This window comes from Etheostoma cragini, chromosome 18 (assembly GCF_013103735.1).
Source record: "Etheostoma cragini isolate CJK2018 chromosome 18, CSU_Ecrag_1.0, whole genome shotgun sequence".
Classification (NCBI taxonomy): domain Eukaryota; kingdom Metazoa; phylum Chordata; class Actinopteri; order Perciformes; family Percidae; genus Etheostoma; species Etheostoma cragini.
Window position 1 is genome coordinate 7,246,043 of NC_048424.1, and position 27,721 is coordinate 7,273,763.

General features: G+C 38.5%; 1 protein-coding gene across 2 annotated transcripts; it reads left to right on the forward strand.

Annotated features, from left to right (window-relative positions):
- Nucleotides 1-27,721, forward strand: enpp1 (ectonucleotide pyrophosphatase/phosphodiesterase 1). 2 transcript variants are annotated; one of them, XM_034900912.1, is made up of 23 exons: nt 1-340; nt 5,557-5,629; nt 9,253-9,316; nt 10,837-10,934; nt 11,016-11,095; nt 12,113-12,232; nt 13,307-13,416; nt 13,542-13,607; nt 13,691-13,763; nt 14,945-15,053; nt 16,018-16,149; nt 16,262-16,293; nt 16,432-16,559; nt 18,237-18,306; nt 19,379-19,466; nt 20,695-20,879; nt 21,865-21,904; nt 21,990-22,150; nt 23,475-23,610; nt 24,295-24,369; nt 26,390-26,522; nt 26,790-26,934; nt 27,095-27,721. In XM_034900912.1, exons 1-23 carry the CDS (start codon nt 206-208, stop codon nt 27,245-27,247), a joined length of 2,406 nt encoding a protein of 801 aa, XP_034756803.1. In that variant the 5' UTR covers nt 1-205; the 3' UTR covers nt 27,248-27,721. The 2 variants fall into 2 exon arrangements, with proteins under 2 accessions (XP_034756803.1, XP_034756804.1); XM_034900913.1 differs by having other exon boundaries at nt 9,256-9,316.

Consider the following 27,721-nt stretch of genomic DNA (forward strand, 5'->3'; position numbering starts at 1 on the left):
AATCAACTCTCTGTCTCTCAGATCAATCACATGCTGCTGATGCTGCTTTGTAAACTTGGAGACGTCAAGAAACAAGGCGGTGCTCAACTTGAGCAGAGAGGGGTCATATCCTACACAGCCACGCTTAACCAGGGTGAAGCTCTGCCTGCCTGCCACTCACCGAGTCCCTCCTGGAAACACTACAGGAGTTTAGCAGCGCTCGAGTATGGAAGTAACCAAAGGAGAGAACCGTTCTGCTGAACAGGCTGCGTCTTTGTTTGGGACACCAGAGCTGGAGAGTCAAAGGACAAACCCTGAACGGGGAAAGAAGAAGAATAACCACTGTAAAATCATTACTGTGGTACGTACGTATATAGGCTACCTATAGCCTACCTATACCTCTGATCACTCTTACACTACAATCTACAAGTAAGTAATAAATAGTGGACTGGGCTATTTACTTTCATACTCTTACTGTAAAATAACCCAGCTGATTTGTTTGTAAAAACGTGTTTTTTAAATCACAAGTTGGGTCTTGCTGCACCTTTAACATATCAAAAACAACTTTATGGTGTGCCGGTGTGATGCTCGATATCCTTTATATAGTGAAATAAATGTGTTTTTCAAAAGCCTAGTAACATAGTAACACTACAGTATAAAGCCCATGTAACCTTAACGTGTATCTATATACTTGAAATATAAACCCTCCTAGATTATGAGTGCAGTGACTTTTAGAGCTGGATCGATTAGTCGAGGGAAAAAAAATCTGCAGCAACTGTACATTAAGTTTTGGGGGATTTGATGCTTTTCTTTGTTAAATATGGTTGTAAACATCGTGGGTCTAACAAAATAAGACGTGATCAAGATGTCCAGATTTCACGGTATGCTTTTTCACATTCTTGGTCATTTCATAGACTAAATTAATGAGAATTTAATCCATAATTAGTTGCAGCTCTAGTGACTATTTGATCATTGGTCATCAATCATCAGGAAGGAGAAAGACAGACAGGCTCTTCATTTCTACAGTGTTTACTTTGAGTGTATATAAGCCACAGCTGTCAAACAGCCTGTCAGTGCTGCCAGTGTTAATGTGCAAACCAAATGTTCCAAAAGGACAGAGGCCAGAAGTGACTCTCTGCAGGTGAAGATGATCTACAGTTGATAGTGTAAAGCAGGACTGAATCTGAGAGAGCTACTCAGTAGTTCACTATTGTGGATGTTTGAGTGGTTGCAGGGGGGTGCACAGGCGTGTTTTGGTTTTCCAGGAGTGTTTTGTTTTTATTGAAGAATGTCAGCAGAACTTTAGTGTTAGAGCTGCAACTAACTAAAACATTTTGAAACAATGAAAATGATATTGTAATTCAGTTATAAATAACCTAACGCACAATGTGCCATCCTTAAAATAGCTTGATTTGTGCAAGCAACAATTTAAAACCCCAAAATATTAAATGTTCTAATCTAAGAACAAGAATAGCAACACATTCACTGTCACTTTGAGGTTTTGAGATAAACATGTCCACCATACAGCATGTGTACTATACACAAAATCTTGTTTATCTTGTTGCTTTGGATTTATACTGGCTGAAAGTCAGTATTTTTACTAACTGCTTCTATCTATACATGACCTGGATGACCTGTTGCATATAAAAAGTCTCAGAGACAACAGCAGCCTTTATTGTCCACATCTCCTTGAGGCATTAAGACAAACCACATATATTCTACAGAGAAACTAAATATGGTATACATTTGACATAAAGACCAAAACCATAATTGAAAGAATAGCAAAGAGAAATGTCATTGTATGTATTAGACACTGCCTTTATATAGCTGTAGCAATGTAGCTATAAACCCAGTAATCTTCGTCATTACTGAAATATAAACTGTACAGTCAGATATAATCTGACACTAAACACACCTTATAAACTATTTACTAACAAACTCAAGCTAAAACCGCAGGCCCTAGTTTTTCCATCTGCTGTCTGCTTGTTACTGATCAAATACACAAGTGGCAATGTGTACTCTAGACAATAATATACTTTGTCCCGTCAAGCATCCCTCACTGTACAGCTGTTTTTTTTTTTTACTTTAACATGAGGATTACTCATTAGTTTCTATCTTGTGTCTTCATGCAGACTTTGTTGTACTGTCGCAGTTTGATTTGGACTCCCTACAGTCTAATCAGGTCTTTACTGTATAGACAATGGAGACAAAACTGAAGGTGGTTTCAGTGTCAGACAACAAGTAGGTTTCCACTAGACACACTGTTTACTTTCACAACCCACAGGGACCACGTCTTTCCAAGGCGGTCATGCAATCCAGGTCTCTCTCCTACTCCCTCTCTCTTCACCTATAGTTGGAGAAAATAAGTACACATAGCCAGACACCACGCAGCCATAGCAGCATACCCGTCTAGGAATTTTTGGCTGTGTGCATCACACTACTTGGATTACTCATGGGGTGATGATTTCCACAATCCTGCTTTTGAGACTGTGCATGACTATAGCTGTTTCAATGAATATATTAAAGGGCATGGTGGAGTACAGCATGGAAATGTATAATCTAGTGTTGAATTGGAGGGTTGTCATTGTCTTAAAACAAGTCAAAAAAATTGGCCACAACTTAAAGTTACAGTCTTGAAGATCTCTGTTTCATTCAGTATGTTTTTGAAGATGTATTGGCTATAGCCATCGCTCTTTTTTTTCTTCTCGTTTTTCCGGGGATGTTTAACGTGTCACAAACTGAGCTCTGCTTGTTATGTACCTTGTGACTGAACAGACATGAAATTAAATGAAAATCTTAAAATATTACTTTAACTTGTTCCCCGTATGTATCGACATGGTTTAAACATCCTCCTACACGTGAGCTTCTCTTGGATTTATGTGTATTATTCAGCTTTAGCTTTTTGAAAATATAACAGAGATACGTTTGTTTGCAAATAAGGGAGGATTCATATTCCACATGTTGAGTAAAAACACATGTCAACACTGGGGACATGATAAATAAACTTTAATAATTCCTGTGTGACGGCTCCTAGGCCTCAATACCTATTAAGGCCCTTTGGTTGCTGGGATTTGGTGATTGGCTAATAAGGACTGATGATTAACACCTGAATGAATGTGATTGCTCAAGTGTCCATGGGAGTTCCAGGGCCATCACTCTTCCTCTCTCCCTCTTCAAAGTTGCTTGGTTTGTTTAGACTTTGGGTTACTTACTACTACTTCTTACTTTTGCATTCTAACATTGCTACACCTACACACATCCATACACTACACACATTACTGATAAACTGATATCATTTATAATGCGAGAGGTCCCGGGTTCATATCCTTGACAATGCCCATGTCATGACCTAGTTCAAAAGTATGACAAAATGTGTAGAACACATATGTTCGCACAATTAAATCAAATTTATTTAATAAACAAAAGTAAACACGCTTGATGAGGGAGAGAGGAGGAGAACTCTGCCCATGCACTCATATTTATGGACATGTGAGCAATCAGGTTCTCTGGGTGTCGATAATGAGTCCTTATTAGCCAATCCCCAAATCCCAGCAACAAAAGGGGCGTAATAGGTGTTGAGGCCTAGGAGCCTTCACACCTGTGACTTGTGAAGATACAGTGAAATGACATCAAAATTGTATGACTAATACAAGGAAGTGGAATTCTTGCAGCAGAAAAATGTTACGTCAAAGCAAAGACGCAATAGTCTTTCCTGAATAAGTTCATAGTTTTGTAAAGAAATGGGGAGAGGAGGATGTGGTTGTCATGTGATGAGCAATCATCTACAGTTCCCCTTTTTAGCAGAAGCTCCCAGACTATTGGTCAGTCCCAAGAATGATCTGAGGGGTCACAAGATTGTTAAAGGGATACAAGACACAAATCATGGACTCCCCTTAGAGCTGGGCAATACATCAATATTACGTGTACTGATATTGTGATATGAGACAAGATATTGTCGTAGATTTTTGGATATCATTATATCATAATATGGCATAAGTTGTCTTTTCCTGGATTTAAAAGCTGCATTAAAGTAAAATTATATAATTTTCTGAAATTTACCGGACTAACTATTCTATTATATGCCATTTTACCCCTTAGTCATTATATCCACATTACTGATGATTATTAATCAAAATATTGTGTAAACATTTTCTGAAAGCACCAATAGTCAACACTACAATATTGTTGCGGTATCGATATTAAGGTATTTGGTCAAAAATATTGTGATAATTGGTTTTCTCCATATCACCCAGCACTAACTCCCATAGAGCAATGATAAGACCTCTCTAAATTAACTGATTCAGACTTCTTTGAAACGCCCCTTTACAGTAATTACAAACCCCGCAAACAAAGAAAGCAGCCATCTCTGAACAGATTACAAAGAAGCAGCAAGGCCTACATCCTCTTTTAACTTTTTAATTACAGACGGCCATGACCAACATTTAAAAAAGGTGAATGGGGAATGGTGTATGGGGTTTATGGGGAACTGGTTAGGGTGAAATGAAAAAATAACAAGTCCACCTACACTTAGCACTGCAAGACTCTTATCTTATCTTGTATAAAGATTGAAGTCTCAGAAAACAAGTAATGAATTAATCAAAAAATGGACAAATAAAGTAAATACTACTAAACATCTGCAGCCACGTTAGCAGCTTTGTGAGGCTGTGGGACACAGTGTTGCTTTGAGCTAAATGCTAACATGCTAATGTTTAGAGGGTAATGTTGACCATGTTTGGCATGTTAGCATTTCCAGTAACGCTGACGATGATGGGAATTACAGTTTGATAGGTATTTGTTCGTAAACCAAAGTATTGCACTAACTTACATTTTTACCTGATGATGGCGCTAGATGAAAAGTTAGGGGATTACATAAGAATTCCCCCTCAGGGAAACATGAATGCCAAGCCATCCAATAGTTGTGAAGACATTTCACTTAAAACCACAAATGTAACACCATGGTGGTGCTGAAGGCAAAGTCAGAAAAATGCCTAAGTCAGTGGGATTCCATGTTTGTACTAAATTTAAAGCCAATCCATCCAATAATTGTTGAGATATTTCAGTCTGGACCAAATTGGTGGACCAAACAACCGACATTGTCTTGAGCCAACACTGTTGTTTATGATTCCTCAAAATGTCCTGATTTATGGCTTCTCTCAAAGAGCCAGAAGTCAGTTTATATTATGGTCAAGGCATGTAGCTGACACTAGATTGTGTCTAGAGTTCCAATGGAATAAGCTTTTTGCCAAGGCTGTTCTCACCACAGTATTATTCAAAATATAATGCAGACATTTACGTATTGATGTTCACTTTTCCTGTCCAATTCTCAGAAAGAAAGTGGTCCACGATCATTTGTAACAATAGCACATTATTTAAAGAACATAGTTGATCATTATTCAACAGTGTTTGACTTTGTGCAGTTTTTGCTCTTCTTTTTTTTTACCTTCTCAGCAAAGAGCCAAGAGTTCAATGAAAACATCTTCAGTCATGTTTGTTGACAGCTCAGCTGCATGTGATTTCTGAACTGTTATCTTCACTAACTTCAACAAACATCCTGACATTTGTTCTCTGGATTTTTAGGTTCTGCTGCTGTGCCTATTGGTGGTCATCTTGGCTGTGGTGTTGTCCCTGAGAAAGAGCAGTGACGGGAAAGGTAGGCACTGATGATTTTAAATGTGCGTTTCCAAACCATGTTTTTTCACGTTTTAATTACAATAAAGTTGGCAAAATAGGTAATATTAAAAATTATTAAAAAACTTTATTTTCTGACTGAGCTTGTGAGTCATGACCTTCACTCCACAACACAGAGTAAATGAAAATACTTTGGCTGCAACAAGAGAGGCAGACAGAAATAACTATCTCAGGTTACATTTTTGGAGAACTTACTCCGTAAAGGCTGGTGAAAATAAATACAAGTGGCCACTGCATCCTGCCACTGTGAGGCTACAAACACTGTCTGGGAGTGTACCTAATGTAGAGGCTGCCAACTGTAGATCCCTCAGAAACTCTAAACTGGAAGTATTTACAGCAGCACTGAAGGAGGGTCAAGTTACCAACCGGTCGTTGAAAGAGAGACACAGAGGTGAAAGTTACCTCCTTAGGCTGCATATGATTTTTTTACAGGATATGTTTCTGTCAAGTTGTTGTGAGCCAAGATTTTTTGCCCACTTTGCTTAACACGTCATTACGAACATTTAAGCGAGACAGGAATGTTCCCTCGAGTTTGGCATTTTTTCTGCAGCTATAGATTCCCTCTATGCAGACGTGGGCAGTGGTGTCAGTATTCTCTTTGTTGCAAACCGCTGTGCCAAAACACCCTTCTTCCATTTCAGAGGCAGCGTGGTGACTGCGGGCAACTGTCCTCAGCCCTGGGCGGGGTGCTCTCTCTGCTGTGGCATTTCCCTTTAACTTCTATTTCCCACCAAGCTATCATGAAAGCCATATGGGGAGAATAAATCTTGACTTTGCACTCATTCAGACTCTTTTTGGGGTGTTTTTCACATAATGCAGTTCTTTCTGTTGGAACATCTACATCTTCTGTAACACTGCTTTCTTGGTAAGGCCTTTGGAAGCAAGTTAAAAGTAATAAAAATAACCTGGGTCTCTACTTCTTCCTAGAGGCTGACAGTACACACAGTGGGTAGTATGATATGCTTAGAGCTGGGTTTTCCCGTAGATTACAGACCACAGCAACTTGTCTTCTGAGAGAGAGCATCCCCGTGTTCAGTCCAAACCACACTCCTGGCTCCGAGAGGCAGTGAGGAGGGGCTTTCTCACCGACATGCTAAGACTCCCTCCGTCATGTGTCCAGTCAGCAGCAGACTTGACAGATTGTATTTGGAGTACACTTCCTCAAAGCTTCCTGCTTAGAGCCACCTTGTCTGTGGGAATGTCTTTTAGCAGAGCATAGTTTGTTTCCAAAAACAATAGATGATGTATATTTGTATCAGCCTTTGGTTACAAGTGCTTGACACATACACAGACTTACTTTCAAATCACACTTTATTGCCAAAGCAACATGAGACACACTCATCTCCTCACTAAAAACTCCTTATTTACCTTCACCCACAGTTAACAACTAGCTGGTGAACATAGTGTATCATTTAGCAGCTAAGGATGCCAATATTTCTTTCAGGGGTTAGTGGAAAGCTAAAAGAAGAGTAAATGTTTTATTTAAATGTGTCACATGGTCAGAAACATGACTCCAATTAAGTGCTAATGTTGCTGCTAGATGTGTAAACAGGCAACTGTTTGTTAAAGTATTCTACATAACACATCAAGTTTGTGTTTATTGCCCCAAATTGTCAAAAAAAGTTAATTAGTGCAGGTTTAAATAATCTGTACATGTTGTGGATGCTGTAGTTCATTCAGATTAAGTAAAATAAAAGTTGTGATGTCCCTTGTCTCACGTCCATGTGGGGCCTTAAAGTATAAGATAAAGTGGTCACAAGTTAAATGATCACAGCTCTTTTAGACAGCTGTTTTTTTCTTCCCTGATGGTTTCTATTTTATGAAAACCCAAGCTGTCCAGCACACAAATCTCATTTAAAAATGTGATGGTTTGGTAATTAGTCTTTGTTGAGTATGAAGTCTGTGCTGTTATTCATTAGTGGTTTTACGCAACATGTGGTTCACAGAATTGTGCCCTCTAGCTCCAAAGAAAGACTTCACTAGCAAAACACAGGGAACATTCAGTCTTTTCTGTCTTTAATCATCTCATAAATGTGTAGATGACGTCTGCATCACTACACTTTTGCTTCCTTTTGTCCTTAAATAACTCAACAATCCCATTTAATTTGGCATTAAAGGCCCCAAAAACACAGTTTCTTACCAGGAATGATGGGATCCTACTTGAAGATCTTCTGCCAAAGTTTAAACAGTGCTGGTTATTTGACACGAGAGATTTTTGTTTCTCTGCTTTTTTCTTTGCTGGTTTGAAGTGGACAGGGCTCAGTTGGAAAAAAAGTTGATGTTGTGTATTTGTCCCAGTTTGACAAATTGGGTCAAACTACCCCCATACAGTCCTGATGAAATAGATTCGTTGTTGAGTATTGAACTCTTAATAAATAATAAATAAGGATGTTGTTTTTTTTCAAAGAGGAATTACACACAATTTCACACCGGTTCAGATGAGTTTTATTCACTGTACTGTGGAGAAAGAAGTTCACAAGAAGCTTAAGGATTCTCTCTGACCAGAACGAGTGTCTGGCCAGGGTTTACACAAGTTTACAGGAAACAACAGAATTAACAAAAGCTCAGAAGAAAAAAAAAAAAATCTCACCTGCTAGCTGCCTGTCCCCAGAACACACTGTAAAAATACGCGGTCTCTGTACACAGCCCAGGGTCTGCAAACGGCAACAAAAACAAAGTGTGCCGACCTGCACCACCAAACGTAAACAGTGTTCCAGATTTCCAGCCAATAACCGACAAGAAGGATTTATGGGTGGGTGTTGGGGGGTTAGTCTGCGGAAATAGGGGGAGGAGACGGGATGAGAAGGGAGGGAGGGGCGAAGTAGCCTTTGTTTCGTTTGAAAATGCTTAAAACGTCAACAAGAACTGACATCACCCAACATCGCTTAGAGCACCTTAATCATCCTTGGCATAGACTGTAAAAGATTCTTAGTTATCTCTGCTTAATATGATGGGTGCACTTCATACTTTCAACTGATTATTACAAACAACCCCACTAAAAAGTTGAATAATTACAACTAAATCTGGGTTTACAGTGTAAACTGGAAAAAGGCAAACAGCCTCAATCCGTTCAGGATACACTTAAAATAGTGAAGTCAAATAGTTTCAGGACAGTCAAAATGGCGTACAGAACAGTGAACAGGAAAGAGAATAATAGGATAAAATGAGACTAAATCTGTTAAGTAGTTCAGCTAAATCGCCCCTTTCCAACTGTGATGAAATAGGAGAGATTCTGAGGTTCAGTACACATGTTGACCATCTTGCTGTGGCAGCTAGCCACGCCAAAAAAAGACCTGTGGTCCCAGTTTGTTGCAACATTGTGTTAGCATTAGCAAGCCTTATAAACATCTGCAAGTAAACAACATTGTAGATTAATACAATGTATTCCTTTGCAATTGATTGTTGCGTTTATAGTCATGAACCTTTACTGTTCTAAAACACTATTTTCCAGTCTAGTTAATTAGTCTTTTTTAAGTTATCTGGTGTTTGATGGCATTAAGGACTGTGTGTTGCTGTACAGTCCAATTTACAGAAAAATATAATGTATGCAACTGATTTCTTAACAGACAACTCTCTTTTTTCCAGCAGACGGTGAGCTCTGGCTGCAGGAGGCATACGAGGAACTCCTACTGCCACAATGTCCACCTGGGTAATACAATACTGTTGTTGAAATGTGAGAACTGATGTGGTTTCAAGAGAAAACAATTCCTCAAACCACCGCTGGCCAAGTTTGGATTGCAATAGCTCCTCTCTTCCTCTGCACAGTATCTTTCAGCATGTTTTAGTGCTGAGAAGGAAGCTGTTCAGCTGTAACTCCCACACTCTTCCTGAGTCGAGCCCATTGTTCCCAGTAGGCATTTCTTAGTGAGACTTTTACTGAGACCACACCAAAAAATAGAAAAGTATTTCTGCCTCTGTTAGTTCATCTTAGTTTTTTGTTTTTTTAGAAGTGTGTAAATAACCAAAGATACATGCTCCTTGATTCTTTTTTATGAGGGTATTGGCTTTGCGGGAAAACGTAACTTGTCTCTATGGAAACCAAGCTAATGACTCTGAACAATCAGTTGTGTGTGTGTGTGTGTGTGTGTGTGTGTGTGTGTGTGTGTGTGTGTGTATGGTCACAAGCTAATGACTGAGTAATCAGCCGTGTGTTGGTGAGTGGCGTTTGTGTGTGTGTGTTTTTGTGTGTGTGTGTGTGCTTCGGTAAGGGAGTAACCCCAGACAGAGTCATTAGACTGGAAAAGAAAACCTGTGGCTCCAAATAAGCTATTTTGGGTTTTAAAATATCTTTAAACAAATGAATGTTGTCTGTATTTCTCATACTAAAGTCACTCATTCTTTTGGGTTTGTTTGTATAGTTTCTGTTGACAGACCACACTTTTATTTTAATGTGTGGTTTGGTCTTTACACGCAGAGATGAAGCTCCTCTGGAACGTGCTGATTGCGCGATTTTTTACATGTTTACATAAAGGAATTACTTTCCAGATTATCTCGAGAATGGTAAATGAAAAAGGAACAGAAAATGGAAAATCGAATGGCTCGTCCTATTTCCTGATTAGAACTTGGATTGTTTATTCAGTTAAAACCATTTATTTATTGAGCCTTTACAACATTTTCAAATTGATCTTATTTATGTACTAATTAATCTACTTAAAAAAAAAAAGAAAACCCCTTTTAGATTTTTCCAAATTATTTATACTACTTTAGTTACAATATTAATTTATAAAATTTGTATTTTTATAGCTAAATAACTTGTCGCAGTTAAAGAAGCAATAACATGAAACTCTTGCAGACAATGAAACGAATGCAGTGCTCCCAGTGAAGTGGGAAAAGGGGCCATGCCTCACTTCAGAGAACAAAATAATCTGCAGAGACCAAGACAATTCTCTTAGTCCTTAATTTGTCATCAGTAAAATGAAATTTCTCTTCCTATTCACCTCCTCCTATGAGTCTGTGTAGTCTGGGATTTCTCTTTTTTTCTTCTTGCCTGCTCAGTCAAAGAGCTGCTTTGTACTCTCTCTACACAGACCCACTGTACAACACTACGGCTACACTACTAGTGCCAAAGATATCCCTGTCTCCTGCTGAGTAATTATTCCAATTCCCAATCCCAAACCCACCTCAGTGTCCACTTAAAGCATCACTCTTCCTCTCTATCTTCCCACCCAGTTTCTCTAGGCCTCCTCTCATCCTGGTGTCCTTGGACGGTTTCAGGGCTCCGTACCTGAAAGATCACAGCAGCCACCTTCATGTCATCAACAAGTTACGTAAGTCACCAACATCGTTGACTCAACAGCTCTTCATGGTTTACTAAGCATCCTCAGTGACTGGACGTTACTGTGTTGCAGGTAAACTTGGAACAACAACGCCGTACATGAGGCCTGTTTATCCCACAAAGACCTTTCCCAACCACTACAGCATTGTGACTGTAAGTCTTCTGCGGTCAGGTCACAGAGTCAGGGGGTTGATTCATTCCACAGATTGTTTTGTCAGTGCTGGAAGAAAAAAGTCCAGCATTTAAAACAGGGGCGTTTTCAGCTAGATGTTCTTATTGTAAAGTATATAACGGAGGGAGTAATGGCCCCTCTGACTGATATACTGTATATGATAATATTCGGTTGATATTTTGTAGTTTAGATTGATGAAACAATCCATCAGTAGCATGTCACTGTTGTAGCGGTTTTAAATGAGCTACTTTAAACTACTTAGCTAAGTCAAGTGTGTATGGTAAAGCTCTCCTTGACTCACTTTTGGGTACCAGTACGTTTCTCTTGGGGTAATTAATTGGGCATTAAAGAAGAAGAAAAAAGTTATGTGAAAAAAATTTGTACTCATTGTTTGTAATATTCTGCCATCTTTGCTTTGGAGTTTTCTATCCTTGACTCTCAAACGGTTATAAACAAAACCATCTGAGAAGTTTAGAGAAGAAATGTCCCTTGGGTGGTTCAACTAACATAGCCTACAGTAGATATCTGAAATGGAACAAGAGCCCCAGAGTAGACACTGCTGTTTTGTACAAGTTTAAAAGTCAAAAAAAGGTTGGATACTACTAGTTAAACTTTACCAATGTATTGAATTTCATCATCTTTTGTATTTTCTTTCACGAGAAAAATATAACCCGAAAAGTAAAGCTGTAAAATCAATATAGTGGGGTAAAAAGTATAATCTTTTTACCTGTGATTGTAGAGTCCGTGTCTCTCTCTTCACAGTAGTATAGAGCTTACTGTGGAGACTTAATGGCTTACATTTACTTGTGAAGAGGAGCAGCAGCAGAACAGAGGGGCTTACAGAGTGTCTTTCACCTTTCTTGGTTGAAAACAGACCCTGCAATCACAATAAACTGCTATGGCTACCAGTAATATTTAGGTAGGAACGACTGGAGAGATCCCTGTAGCCACAGAATCAAAACGGTTCACCTTGACTGTGTGTGACTTTTTATCTGCAGGGTCTTTATCCAGAGTCTCATGGGATTGTGGACAACAAGATGTACGATGTGAGCCAAAACATTTTCTTCAGCCTGAAGTCTAATGAGAAATTCAACACAAAATGGTATCAAGGAGAGCCAGTAAGTGAATCTGTGAGACAACCATATTGTACACAAAGATGTAAATTCATAGTACAGTAAATATTAGTCTAGAAAAAAGCCAAATCTGTGACCTAACAACCACCACATTAGGGAAATTTAGTTTCCACTGAGCAAGGCCACAGCAGGGCAGTTCGGACCTATCAGAAATATTTTCTTTGCACATCAAAAGAGCCACACAGTATTTGTTCTGTAACTTGTAAAAGTTAACACACCCTGATTTTGTGGGATAAAGAGGAGGCACTTGTCATGTCTGTAAGAAATACGAAGCATTGTGCTCATATTGCGCTGTAATTTGCTGTCTGCAAACAGCATTTTTTCATAGCTTGATATAATTATAGATTCTGCTGGTGCTAAATGACAGCTTGTTACGGCTGAGAGTTGTGCTTGTTTTGACGCTTTGTGGTTCCCGTTCAAATGGGAGGTCTCTTAAATCTCATTCCTCAACTGTGTGGCAGACTGCTGCTCCTGAAAATACACTATGCAGGACTTTCCTGGAGTGAAGGAGAAATAGATGAATGATGACTTTTGGAATGAATTCTTTCACAATGAACCATTTGGCAAAACATGTTTGCAAGCCTGCTGCATAAAAACACTTCTAACTGCAGATCAGTCTGATAGGTATCGATTTAACATAAATAGATTTCCAGATTAGATTTCCATCAGCCTTCTGGGCTGTGAGTGATTACACTTTAATCCTAACGGACTAAACACTGCTGTGATTCACTGAGATTAATGAATGAGGTATTTGTCTACTACAGCTTTGTCTCTCTGAATTATTAATGAACCTAGCTGACAGATTCATCTCTCTCCTTATAATCCTCTCTTTTTTTGACCTATCTCATCTTCTCTCCTCTACTTTCATCTCCTTTCCTCTCCTCTTATCTCATTTCTTCTCCTCTCTCCTTTATTTTCTTTTGTCTCCTCTCACCTCCTTTCCTCTTTGTCCCATTTCATCTTCTCTCTTTTTCTCTCCACCTCTCTTTTCCTATTCATTCATCTCCTTTCCTCCTCTCTTTTTCTCTTCTCTTCTCCCCTCTCCTCTCCTCCTCTTAGGTCTGGATCACTGCCATGCGTCAGAAACTGAAAGTAGGAACCTTTTTCTGGCCTGGCTCAGATGTAAGAATCAATGGCACCTACCCAGACCTCTACCAGCCGTATGACATGTAAGAGTGATGACATAACATTACATACATTTAAATTCATGACAAGAACATTACCTAATTGCAGACTATAGTGGTGTATTACAGTTATGAGTTCATAAATCACATGGAGCCTTTTGTGTGCACAGGAGCATTTCATTTGAGCAGAGAGTGGCAACGCTGTTTGAATGGCTCAGTTTACCTCAGGGAGAAAGGTATCACATGTTCTTAATTTACATTAAAAATTTTGTGAGTCACCAGCTAAAATCCCACTTAACTATTGCCTTTGTGATTTTAGACCTGACTTCTACACTTTGTACCTGGATGAACCTGACTCTTCAGGACATCGTTATGGGCCAGCGAGCAACGAGGTCAGTCTGTCACTATTGTCATACTGTAGAGATGACATATATATGAGAGGAAGGATTGTCATATACTCGACCCAGAGAAGAAGACTCTGAGATGCAGTTTAAATATCTGGAAAAATATTTTGTCAAAGTGAATTTCTGCTTGTGGAGCTGTGTGATATTTGACTGGGGCTGCAACAAACAACTATGATCGGTAACACTTTATTTGAAGGTATCTACATAACAGTGACATGATACTGTCAAGACCACATGATACAGTCATGACACATGAACCCTAAGCCAAACCATAATTTTTCATGACAAAACAGAATGACACTTACTTACAGAAATATTGTCATAAAAATGTATGACTTTTATAATGTTTATGACACATTCATGACAGTGTCAAGTCACTCTTATGTAGATACCTTCAAGTAAAGTGTAATCCTTTTATCATTATTGATTACTGCTGATTATTTTAACAGGTAAATGTATAAAATAGAACATTATAACAATTGCTCACATTATTATAATTATTATTTTTATTACTACTACTACTACTACTACTACTACTACTACTACATTACCACATGGCCATGGTAATGTCTTTGAATTGCTTAATTAATTCATTCATTCATTCATTCATTCAATGACCAGTCCAAAGCACAAAGATATTCAGTTAACCATCACATCAAAAGTAAAAAAAAGAAAAGTTGCAAATCTTCACATTTTAGAGACTAAAACTAGCTCTTGTTTGACATTTCTCCTTGAAAAATGTGTAAAATGTGCCAAGTAGTTAGTTCTGTTGATCTGTAGGTCCAGCTCCATACATCATACATAACCATTCAACAAAAAATCTATTGGAAACTAATTGTAATTTAATGATGACTAATCATTTTGAATGACAGTTAAAGATTGTGTTAAAAAAATAATATTTATTATTTAACACTTAGACATGGAAAACTGGAACCAGTTTTGTTGTTTTAAGTATTTTTGTTTTTCATACAGCATCTTACCTTCATTCTAAATGTGAAACAAATCTCCATTTAATGAAAAAGGTTGTGAATCTTGCTGCCACCTCCGTTTCAATTCTTTATACTTGCTAATTATTTATTTGCAAAAGCATATTGTTCTTGACATGCAACCTCTCCTGTCACAGTAACATGTTAACTTTGTTAAAGCTGCAAATGCTGTTGTGCTTTCAGGTTGCTCAGGCCTTGAAGAATGTGGACAGGATTTTGGGCATGCTGATGGATGGCCTGACACAGAAAGACCTGCACCGCTGTGTCAACATTATAATCACATCAGACCACGGTGAGATGACTGCACACAGCTGTGCTACAGTTGACAGTGTCATTATATAGAGAGTAAGGTGACAAAACAATCAATATTTCAGGTTAGAATTTCATCAGAACAGTACAATGAGAAGGAAATTGACACGTTTAAGCAATTCAGAGGAATTTTTTTTGTCTGTCTTTTCCTTTCTCTTTTATTTAAAGCTGTGCATTTGCTGGGTGCATCCCTCCTAAATCTGTATGGTTTCACAGTAGTAAGACATAGCATCGTATTAGAGCTTGTGTGCCACTGATGGGGGACTTTAGCGTCTCAGTGTCATCTTCAAATGTTTGACTTGGTTGAGTCATTGCACCTGTTACAGGAGAGAACTACAGGTTGGTGCCAGAGAGAAATCTAATATAAAAATGAGTCTGTTATCTGAGAGAGCACTGGGACAAAGTGTTGTCAGTGGTATATTAGGAGGATATTTTGTGACGAGAAGTTTCTCTAGACATCTGGGGACCATATGTTTAGTCTTGTAATTATGTATATTAACGATCAATGCGTGGAAGTCAACGTGGCTCAGGGCGATGTCCAGCTATCGTCATCAAAGACATCATTTCCAAGAGAAGATATTCATTTTGACATGCGGTGCTAGTTATTAGTCTGCAGCTCATCATCACAATCACACTCAAAATATGTCAACAAATGCGCACTGTAAATCTAAATCTATTAACGTGCTGTACATTTCAAGGGTTGTGAAACCGTAGAAATGACAAAGTAGTGCCTTTCTGACTAGACAAACCTTAGTGAGAAAGAAATCGTACGCATAGTCATGGATTTTCTATTTTAATTAAAGTTTAGAAACATTGCAAAAACTTCACACATGTCATGCTTTTGTAGCTACATTTGTAAAGTTTTTACAAATTCAAACAAACATATTAAGAAATATTTATAAGAATATATAAATATAAGAAACTAAAGACAAATTCTTCTTTTACAGGCATGGAGGAGGCTTCATGTAAAAATGCAACGTATGTGTCAACCTACCTGAACAAAACTGATGGCTTTGCTGTCATCCAAGGCCCGGCTGCTCGCATCAGACCCAAACACCTCCCGGAGGATTTCTTTTCTTGTGAGTTCCTGTCGATAACACCCCACTTCCCCTTCTTCCCAGCATTGCATCATCACGTAGTGTCAGTTTAGTAACCAGTGGGGCTGACCTTGTCCTGTGTTTCTCTCCTCAGTCGACTATGAGGGCCTGATGAAGAACCTGTCGGTATGTGAAGTATTCCAAAATGTGACATTTGTATTGATAGGAAGAATGAAAGATTATCTGCTTGCATGGCTTCTAGTCAAACATTCCCATTCTCCTGCTGCTGTGTGTTGATTCTCCTCTGCTGTGTCTGTGCTGAAGTGCAGGACCCCTGATCAGACAATGATGCCCTACCTCAAAGAAAACCTCCCCAAAAGGATGCACTTTGCCAACAACAAACGCATAGAGAGAGGACACCTCTATATGAAGGAGGGATGGCAGGCTGCGCTGTAAGTCACCGATCAGTCCACTAAGGTCTGTGTCAGATCATCAAACTGTGTCAAGAATGGAATAAAGAAAAATGACCTTATTCAAAGAGGAATAGTGTTGGGGAATAAACAAAAGGCATAGTTTAACCCAACATTGAGTCTTAATTAAATCCAATTATAGAACACACATGTCAACCCAAAATCCTTGTGAAGTTTTTTCAAACCACCAAACACTTTGTTTGAGCTTGCAAATGTAAATTGGAAATTCTTAACCTTTTGGAATAGCATATCTCAAACATGAAACTCACACACCACCAAACAACCCCAGTGTATATTTGTATACATGCAGCCTTGAGAAGCATGTTTTAGCCTTAAGCTAACTCCATACACTGAAGTAGACCATTAGAAGTGGTTGAAAAAAAAAAAAAAAACTAGTGGGCCTTTTGAACTTTGAACTAGTTTTGTAACACACTGTCACTTTACATCTGTTCCTTCAAAAAAGGCATTTAAACATTCTCCAAACTGCTATGTGACGAACGGCCTTTGCAGCTGTTTGGCTGCATGTTGCAAAAAGAAATTCCACTGACCTTGGTCATTGGGAATTAAAGTGAGGTAAAGTTAAACACAACACAGCATGTGTGCGTGCTCAAGTGAAACAGACACATTTCCAAATAGTTATTTTGTGTTCCACTGATTAAACTAGTTGGAGAGTTTGTAGTGCAGAATTGATGTAAAACTACCTGTTCATTTAATTAAATGGCAATGTTGAAATTTTAAGGACAAAGTTAGAAACCAAGATGGCCTGATAGACTTGAAAAACCTGAAATTACTTTAGCTTTGTAAAAGCATAACAAGTTGTTAAATGTCCCACTTATGTAGCCAGAGTGCTGATTTAATGTGCCAGATGTCTTCAGTGATGAAAATTGTAATTCCATTGCACAGAATTAATATGAAAGACTTAAACACATTGGGCACCCAGATAGCTCAGTGGGTAGACGGGGTTCCCATGTATAGAGGTTTACTCATCGACGCAGCCGGCCCGGGTTTGAATCCGGCCTGCGGCCCTTTGCTGCATGTCAATCCCCCTCTCTCTCCCCTTTCATATCCTCAACTGTCCTATCAAATAAAGGCCTAAAATGCCCCCAAAAAAATAATCTTTAAAAAAAAAAGAAAGATTTAAACACCATTATTCGTAGTATAAACTAGTGGAAGATATCAGAGCTGTGAGCTGTTAATTGGAGTTGGCAAGTCTTACTGTATGTAAATTATAGTAAAGAAGATGTCGTGGAAATAAATGTGATAGTCTGGTGGTAAAAAAAAATGTTTCTTTGGCCACACAGCACAGAACTGAAGTATTTACAGTAATTAGTGTTGGCAATCATTTATAATGAAGGAGGCATGGTAGCGGAGATGTACAACAACTCCTTTGATGGATAGCAAACATGTAATCATGGAAAATTGTTTCAGGCTGAAGAATTCAGTCGGTCCACTTTAATGCAGTTGCAGTGCTATGGGACTTACTCTTTAAGTTAAATAGAATTAAACTCGCCTCACCCTGAAATTGAGCTCTAAAATTTAAATGAAACATGTCAATAACTATCAGTGTTGTTTATGTGACTTCCACCCTTCATTTCTGTCCGTCTTTGTGATTATTTTAACTTCTCAGATAACATGTTTTTTTTAATTCTATCTCAACAGTAATTCCCAGGAACTCAAGTACTGCACCGGTGGATTCCACGGTTCAGATAACCTCTTTACCAACATGCAGGTCAGAAGAAGGAAAGATGTGTTTGTGCGTCCACTAAGTTAAATGTTTAGCACAACATCGTGTTTCGATTTTTTTAAAACTAAACAGGAAATGTGAAAACGCCAGATTAAAAAAAAATAGGAGGGCGGATAACTCATAAGGTGGTTTTAGTTCTGGCCTTCTGTAGGATTTTGTGGCAGCATGCAGAGCTATGAAGATATTTTTCTCAAGAACAAGAGTTTCAGTTTCAGTGTGCTTCAGTTATATTTGGCTCAGACCAGACAGACCAGACAGACGTATCAGAGAAGAACATACAACTGCCATTCAAGATTTTATTTTATTTACAAGACACAGTTCTTATACAAGACCTTTTACAAAGCGGATGCAGCGGTAACAAACTTTTTCTGGATGCTTCAGAATCCGAAGTTTAGAAGATGATTGGTTGCTGCTGTCACTATTTACGAGTTAATATTTTAGTCAAAAATGCAATATACATCTCTGTATTTGCTGTTTTTGTTCCAATGAATGAAACCTAAATAAAACACACAAAATCAACAAAACACTGAAGCTCTAAAACTCTTGAGCACAGTAATTACACTTATGAGAAGTCATTCTCCACCTGCACATTATCTCCCTTTGGTTTAAGATTTGAAGATGTGTTTGTGTGTCAGCCTACCTTCGTGTTCGTCATTACAACACGTCAGGGTATGTTTCCAGACGTGGTTTGCCCTGGAATTTGACCAGGTAGTATTAGTTTACATGGTTGCTGACTTCTCTAAAGAAAAGTGTCTTCACAGAGCAGGGAAAAGGGTTCTTAACATAGATTTTAATTTCCTTCAAAACCCACCCAGCCACCATCATTCCTAGAATTGAAATCTCTGATATAATTTTTTAAGCTTATGTAATGTCATTTTACAGTTTAAGTTAATTTAAAATATTTACACATTTTTGACATCTTGTGATTTACAGAAAGAGTTTAAATAAGTTTCCCCCCAAAAATTTGAGAGTACGCTGTGCTCTCTCATTTGTATCTAGGAATTTTTCCAAATAAATGCATGAATGTCAGTATGTTAATGTTATCTACTTATTCCAGGCGATCTTCATTGGCTACGGTCCAGCATTTAAAGAAAACACTGTTGTCCCCCCTTTTGAAAACATTGAAATATATAATCTCATATGTGGTAAGTGAACTGAACTGTATCCTACTGTATTGCAGCTGTAGCACCGGATTAGTTCAATTTTTTGGGACAGAAGTGTTTTCACTGTGTTGCTGAGAGACAGATGGGAGGGACCGCTCTCATGTCCTGAGAGTCTTGTCATCACATGAGGTTGCCAGGCAACCATAGGAGACTTCAAGAAGTACTGTTCGCCAAATGAAGCAAGAAATAGTCCTGCGCATAGCGCGCATAAATCCACAATGTGTCATTTTTACACTATGTGTTAGTAAGTGAGCTTTAGAGGAGTTGGTAGGCAGATTTTGGAAGAACCAGGCTAGCTAGCTATTTTAATGAAAGCTAACCAACTGATAGATGTAGCTTCATAATTACTTTACAAACATGAGAGTGGTATCAATCTTCTCATCTAACTCTCTGGGAGAAAGGGTATTTCCTAAAATGTTGAACTGTTCTTTTAATGAGATTGTTGGGCGTTTGACTTGGAAATCTTATAGTTAGCTATAGTATTTAGCTACAATTCGGAGATAATGTCATCCAAATCTGGTAATGAAGTGAAATTTTCAACCTGGGCCTAATCTTCATGGTCCTATGAAACCATCTTTCGCTTTAGTTCTAAAAAGTTTTCACGGCAGGTTTGTTGATGAAGTAACAGCCACACAGTTACACACATTTCAGAAGAGGAAACAGGTGCACTTCTCCTGCACTGAATTTCAGTTGGCTTAGCACATCTAAAAATAAAAATAACAGGAAATAAAGAGCAGCTACAGCAACCAGATTTTAGAGAAGAAGAACAAACGCAATCTGCAGTTTAACCTAGTTGTCAAAACAAAAGATTATTGATAATTGTTCCCTTTTTTTCTTAAAGTAATAATCCATATTCAAGTCCATAATACGGTTCAATTATGGACTGTTACTTATGATTTATTAAAAAGAAAAATGTCTTAATTCTATGAGCATGTGTTCCTGGCTGGTAACACTCAAAATTAACCCTCTCTTTGTTTAGCTTAAATCTAGAAGTTTGTGTGATGTCTTACTTGTCCCAACCGACAACCTTGTAGTGATGTCACTGAATCCTTGTATCTCGACTGTATGATTACCCCATGGAAAAAGACGTTTTTTTAATTGTCAGTTATGATGGCTAAATGTATGAAATAAAAAGGCTCCTGACAATATTTGCTGCTGTGCAGCGTCACGTCCAGTGTGTTTGATTTGTTTTTCTCTCGTCCTCCTCCAGATCTTCTCAGTATTCGGCCTGCTCCAAACAACGGGACTCACGGCAGTCTGAACCACCTCCTGAAGCATCCTGTCCACCTGCCAGTTCACCCAGCGCAGCTCTCCCATGACACCCCCTGTGAAGCCAGTGAACTCGTCCCTGTTAACGATCTCCATTGCACCTGTGCATCCCAAACCAAGACAACGGTATGTGCCAACAAGTTATTCATGTCATGACAGTGCTTGTCCGTCTGTTAGTCCCCCACTTTGGTCCGGACTCAAATATCTCAACGTTTGGATGGATTAACATGTAATTCGGTGTGGATATTAATATTCCCATAGATTAATTGCCACTTTCCTGTTGCGTCACCTTGTGTTTGGCATTTGGGGTTTTGAGTAAAATGTCTCAATAACTTTTGAATGATGTACAACGATTCATGACCCTCTCAGGATGAATAGTAATACTGTTAGTTCTAGTTAATGCCTCATCAGATCAAAATCTTTGACTAAATTCCTGCAAAACTAACGACATCCCCATGTGCCTAAACTGGATTTTGAGTTTAGCGATAATTAGCAACTGTGGCATGCTAACATACTGAACAAAGATGTTTAACATAGTAAACATTCATGGCCTTTGTGATGTTTTTTTTAATGACTTCAGTCTTTATTCAAGATGGGATGAAGCTCTTGCTCTGCTGTGCCAAGATGATCTCTTATTTATTTATTAAATAAACATTATAGCTTCTAAACATCAGTATGTTAGCATTTTCATTGTGCACATCTTAACATGCGTCAATGTACAGTCACACAGAGCTGTTAACATGGCCATGGACTCCCAGCCTTGTTGTTTTATTAGGTTTTGTGTGTTCCACTTAATGTTTCCCTTTTCACATACTCGATCAGGGTCAAAGCATGTTTGACAGTTGGCCATTTTCTGATGCAAATGATTAAAACGCAGTAAAAAAAATTATAATTAGTCATTTGAAATTTAATTGAATTACCAGTGGTAGTACGAGTAGACCTACGTTTTCTGTACGATAATGTGAAACAAAGTCAACTTGACACCAGTGCAGATACTTTAAAACTTCACAGGCCTCAAATACTGATGTGCATGGTGAAAGTTGTGTAGATACAGTGCATGGACTCTTGTAATGTATTTAACACAAGCATAATACCAAACATTTCTTTTTAGGAGACAAATATGAACAGAGATCTCCTGACAACTAATAATAGTGAGTATTGTTTTTATTTTTCTTTGCATTCATAATGTTTTTGAGAGGAAACTGTATGGGACATTTATACATGTTCCATTTTTAGGTGTTAAAGCCAACTTGCGTCGCCTCCATCATCCCTTTGGCACCCCTCGAGTCATCCAACCAGACGCCACTTTTTGTCTTCTCCACCAATCCAACTACCTCAATGGATACAGCAAAGACCGCCTGATGCCCCTGTGGGTGTCGTATACCATCCAACCTCTGGTGAGTCCGTTGTTTTGAGCAGTCTTTCATCTCTAAATATAGCATGTACAGCTGAATTGTCCCGGCTGTATTTCTTCTGTGGTTATAGGGTATGGCAGGAGATTGTAAGAGGTTGTTTAGTATCTGAATCCTTACTCCGAGCAGCTGTTACTCATCTTGTGTGCTCATGTTGGCCCAAACACTTCTTGTCTTTCTCATTATGCGGTAAAGCTTTTGCGTAAATCATGACTTCAGGCAGAGTGATGCATTCCGGGGAGAGTTTACACTGTTGTACTATTCTGTCTGAATGATGGAGCTATTCAGGATTTGTTGCCATTTAGGCTTTACAGTACAAGCTAAATATGGTTGTACTGTGTCCTTTGTGTTCATTTTTGGTTAAAAGAATCAGTGTTTAGATTGTTTTTCGTCATAGCATAACATACATTATTATGCTCAGCCCACTTAGACACCCACAGAAAACTTCAATTTCCCAGTTTGTCAACCTTAACAACTCCATATAAAGCAAACTTTAAGATAGTTTTCCCACTAGAAAATCAATTAACAAGTGAAAAGCATGAAGCCATGCTACATTTCAACTCTTGTACAGGATGTTTGAAAATATGCACCTGAACCTGACGTAAAGCTAAACACAACTTTATGGAAAACATAAGGAAACATTAACTAGAGTTTGGTTTGGCTGTGGCCTAAGTACTACGTTGGTGACCTGAACAAACTGACTGGAGTGCAGAGCTGAGCTAATTATACTGCTGGAGCTTGATGAATGGATGAGTTGCAGGTGTGCAGGTGGATTGGCAACACACACACACACACAGTTCTCCACACAGTGTGTGGCACTATGTTTGTGGTGACCCGTCATTGACATAATGCATTCCCTTACCCTAACCATCACAAATAAATGCCTAACCTTAACCCTTACCCTCACCATAACTTAATTCTAACCCTAATCCTGAAACCAAGTCTTAACCCTCAAACAGCCCTTCAAAGTTGTGGGGTCAGAAGCCAAATAGATGACATAATGGAAAGGAGCCTGTTAGACTCTGTAAAAGCCAGAATGATCATATCACATTCATGCAATATTAACTGGAGGACAAATCTTTACGGATTATGCATGTAATAATTTTAACAGTGTTTTGGACTTGTGGTATTTTCTTTCAGAAGAGATAGTTTGTATGACAGAGGAGGGCACTGAGTTTATTGTTTTTATAGAGATCTCTGCAAACAGAAACAAGGCCTATATACACAGGCAAAGACTAACCTAGCCAAGCGATCTTATGCAACACTTCTAACTTCACACTGTCCATCACTGACTGATCCTCTCTCTCAGACCAGAGTCCAACCCCTGAGTGCAAAGTCGGAGGAGTGTGTTCGTGCTGACGCACGCATCCCACCGACCGCCAGCCAGCTGTGTCTGCGCTACAGAAACAACCCCACTCTGTCCTTTGGCCTGTTGCATCCCCCTAGTGAGTGTGTGTGTGTGTGTGTGTGTGTGTGTGTGTGTGTGTGTGTGTGTGTGCATGGAGCCGGGTGTTGAATTCAAGTTGACATGTTTGAAAGCCAAATTCTCATGTAAAAATGCACCCATGCTTTTGGTTTGCAGTTGTAACGAGTGTCCCGTCCCCTCTAAATGAAACCATGTAGATTCACTGCATTTTTAATGAAATTCAGGTTTCAGATAGCTCTACAAAAGAAAATGTGACAGACTGAAAGAGAGAAGTAAAAGCCCCCCAACAGCTGTGAGAAAATTAGACAATTTATTTTCCTCATGGCTGTGGTACAAAGTGATCCCAGACTATGATTTGTTCGATTTGATGACATAGAGCTGCAAGTTTTAAGTAATTTTTAAGCAAAAATACTCCATATTTTCTTGTTCCAGCCTCTCTAATGTAAGGATCTGCAGATTTTTTTAAATTAAACATCTTAGACACTTGATCTGTTTGTCAGACAAAATAAGATGGTGACATCACCTAGGACATTTTTCAAAATGATCTGTATGTAGACAAATTATTAATAGATTTATCAATAATGATAGTTAGTTGCAGCCATAAATCATTTAACATCTGTATTTAGCCCCACTAACATGGGATGTTTAGTCCTTCTTTTTAGAGTACACATGTCAGACTTTTTCACTATTTTTTTCTTTATAGATCTGAGTGCCGAGGGAGCTGAGGCCGACTCTCTAATCACGAGCAACATGGCACCAATGTTCCCTGCATTTAAAGGTACGTGTATCTTGTAAAAGAAAATAACTTACCTCACAGTTTTAGTCTCATTTTATGATATCCTCTTTGCTGTTCACTGATTAAGTTCCTTATTTTACCTGATCAACAGGTTTTGGTCTCTCCTGATTTCACTAAGTCTGTCTAGTTTAGTCGGCTCTAGTTTAGTTGTGTTAAAACAAAGCATTTTGCATTGATCACTGAGAGTGAGACATTTTGTTGGAGCCCAGGCTGGTTCCAATCAAAGGTCATCCTTAACTGATCATAACACCTTTGCTTAGTTGAAGCGGACAGTGTTGAGTCTATGCAAATCCACAAATCCTTTTGTTTATTCTGTTTCCTGTAACCTTGTGTAACCCCCTAGTTAGCAACTCATTTTGGTCAGAGAGAATCCTACAGCTTCTTGAGAGCTTCTTTCTCCACTGCACAGTAAACAAAACTCACCTTAACCAGCCCCTGAATTGTCTTCCAAACATGTATCGGCTCCTGGTTTTTGTAACTGGAAATGGGAATCATGACAATGCATGATTTAGAGATTTAATTCCAGAGAGTCCAAAAGGGTTAATTTTGCAAGTGAATGAAAGCTAAACAAGTTAAATTACCTGGTGAATGAAGAAATACACTGGATCACAACTAGACATTATGCCATCCGCTGTTTTGTGTGTGATACACTCAAGTTTTCCGAGAGCAGGTATTGTGGTCTGTTTGTTCTCATGAGCAATTTCTTTGGTCAATATTATACTTTTTGTTCTAAAAACAGGCTATACTTTTGGTTTTTAAATACACATAACAGGAGTCCAAAGATCTAACCGCTGTGATTTTATGGGACTACTGTACTTTAATTTAGTTAAACTCCTTCTGTAAAGCACAATTAAAGGTTTAGTTTGAAGAACTTTCTCAGATTTAATCCTCCTGCTATCCTTCAGTTGACAGCGCAGTTTTCACAATAACTCACTTTTCTGATTCACCAGACTATGCGCTTTCAATTAATCTACAGAACAGGAAATGGAGTGAGTGGAATGATATGATAATTTTGTTCTTTTGCTCATACTGATGTTTCTAAATTCTAAGAAGTAAGTCTGTACCTGCACTCACACCACTCAAACTACTTGGGACACAAAAGTATGTGGGTGTGATTTAACGCTGTGGTGTGCTCGGACCCATGCTTTTGTTGAAACTTGTTTATTGTGTTGAGTGATTAATGCATTGAAAAGTTGCGTGTTTAAGAAAAAACAGCTCTGGTTTCCCTGGGGACACCCACACTACAAAGGAAAAATCTCCTTCACTATTACCCAATTCCATTGAAAGGAGAACCCTGTCCAAATACAGAACTGTTGTTTGCTTATGTGTGTGTATACTACACACACAGTTAACAGATGCTGCCCCCTGGTGGCACATCACTGTGCCTACACTCTGTGAGCCTTTTAATGGATGAGTTAGTTAGACTTAAACATGACAATACAGACATAAAATAACTTAACATCATCAAAAACAATTCCATATACACAATACAATCAACACATAAAAAACAGAAAACATTTTGTGGAACACATGCTTTACATAAAGGGCACTTTAAATGAAAGTACAATGTATTTTGGAATTTAAGTAGCCTATATTCACTTTCTTTCTAAGAGTTGGATAAGAAGATTGCTACTTTTCTCATGTCTGTATGCTAAATACAAAGCTACAGCCAGGAGACTGTTAGCTTATCTTATCTTAGCATAACCACTGGAAATAGAAGAAAACAGCCTGGTCCTAAAAAAGCAACTCAATCCACCTACCAACACCGCTCAAGCTCACTGATTAACACGTTATATCTCATTTACCCAATATGGTTCCCTACAGATTGAACAAACAAGATATCACTTGTTAATTGGTGAACTTTATAGTTGCTGGTAGGGAAATTTTTCCTTTCAATTTAAAGTTGTAATGATATAATCACTATCTTCTCTCTGTAGACCATAGTATGATGAAGATGTATTTTTGGAGAACTAAAAAGTTATTGTATCTTCCCTAACTGTAGATGTTTGGACCCACATCCATGATTTCCTGCTTCCAAAATATTCACAGCAGCTGAACGGAGTTAACGTCATGAGTGGACCGATATTTGATGAGGACTATGATGGAAACGTCGATGCACTTAAAGCAATCTCAGGGTAAATCAGCAGCACAGGCAGGATTATTTTCATCATTTTCAGAGGCTAAAGTGACATATTAAAATAGGTTTGTGACATTTGATTTGTAATTATATGTGTATAAATAAATTACTTTTAAAAGGCTTTGACATAACCAGCAGGTCGTTTATTTGAGATTTTGGACCATGTCCTCCTCAGCACCAAGGTCACAAGAACACATAAGTTAAAATGAAAGCTTTCTGGAAAAGAGGTAGCAGTTTCTTAAACTCTAATCTCATTTTTCTCCAGGAATGAGGCTCCCATCCCAACACATTTCTACGTGATTCTGACCAGCTGTGGGAACTCGACCTTCAGTCCTGTCAACTGTGAGGGTCCCCTGCGGGCCAAGTCCTTCATCTTGCCCCACAGACCTGACCACAGTGAGAGCTGTGCTGTGAGTAATACCACTAACTCCTCTCCTACTCGTTACTACACGTCAGCCTACTTCAGTGAAAACCTGCTGACACAACGACAGTGGAAAAAATGATGGTGGAATACATTTTCTTTGTTCCTCTTCTTTCTATAATTTACCCCTTCTTTCTATTGTTTTTCAGAACGGGTCTGACCTGGATTGGGTGAAGGATTGGCTCAAGTTTCATACAGCGCGAGTCCGAGACATCGAGCTCCTGGCCGGACTCAGTTTCTACCACGACAGGCTATCAGTGGAAGAGACGCTACAGCTAAAGACGTTTTTAGAGACTGCTTAAAGTTAGAGACAATAGCCAATGGAGCTTTAATTTCCAAAGAAAGCTATATTGGTCAGTACAACTGGCCTCAGTCCACATGAACAAACACGTTCATAACAGGTTTTCTGTGTTCAAACCCCATTGATCCATCCCAACATTAAGTTCCATCCAGGTTTTTTATGATATGTCTTATTCCCTAAAATGTTTAAAAATAGTCAATGTGTGATAGCTGTATATTTGTGATTAATGATGTTTTTATAATTGATTTTATAGAGAAAAGTCAGATGACGTTTTATCAATGCAGCTCCGCAGCTCCGAAGCAAAGACTCAAAGTATTTCCTCTGATGGGAACAAAATAAAAAGAGAAAAGAAACTTTAATTGCTGAAAGAAGGAACTTTTTCTACTGGGATTGCTTTTATTGGCTGGGGCTCTTCAAGAAACACATGGCAATCTGGAAACAGTTGTTTTTGCTGCCACACATCTGGAGAGCAGCC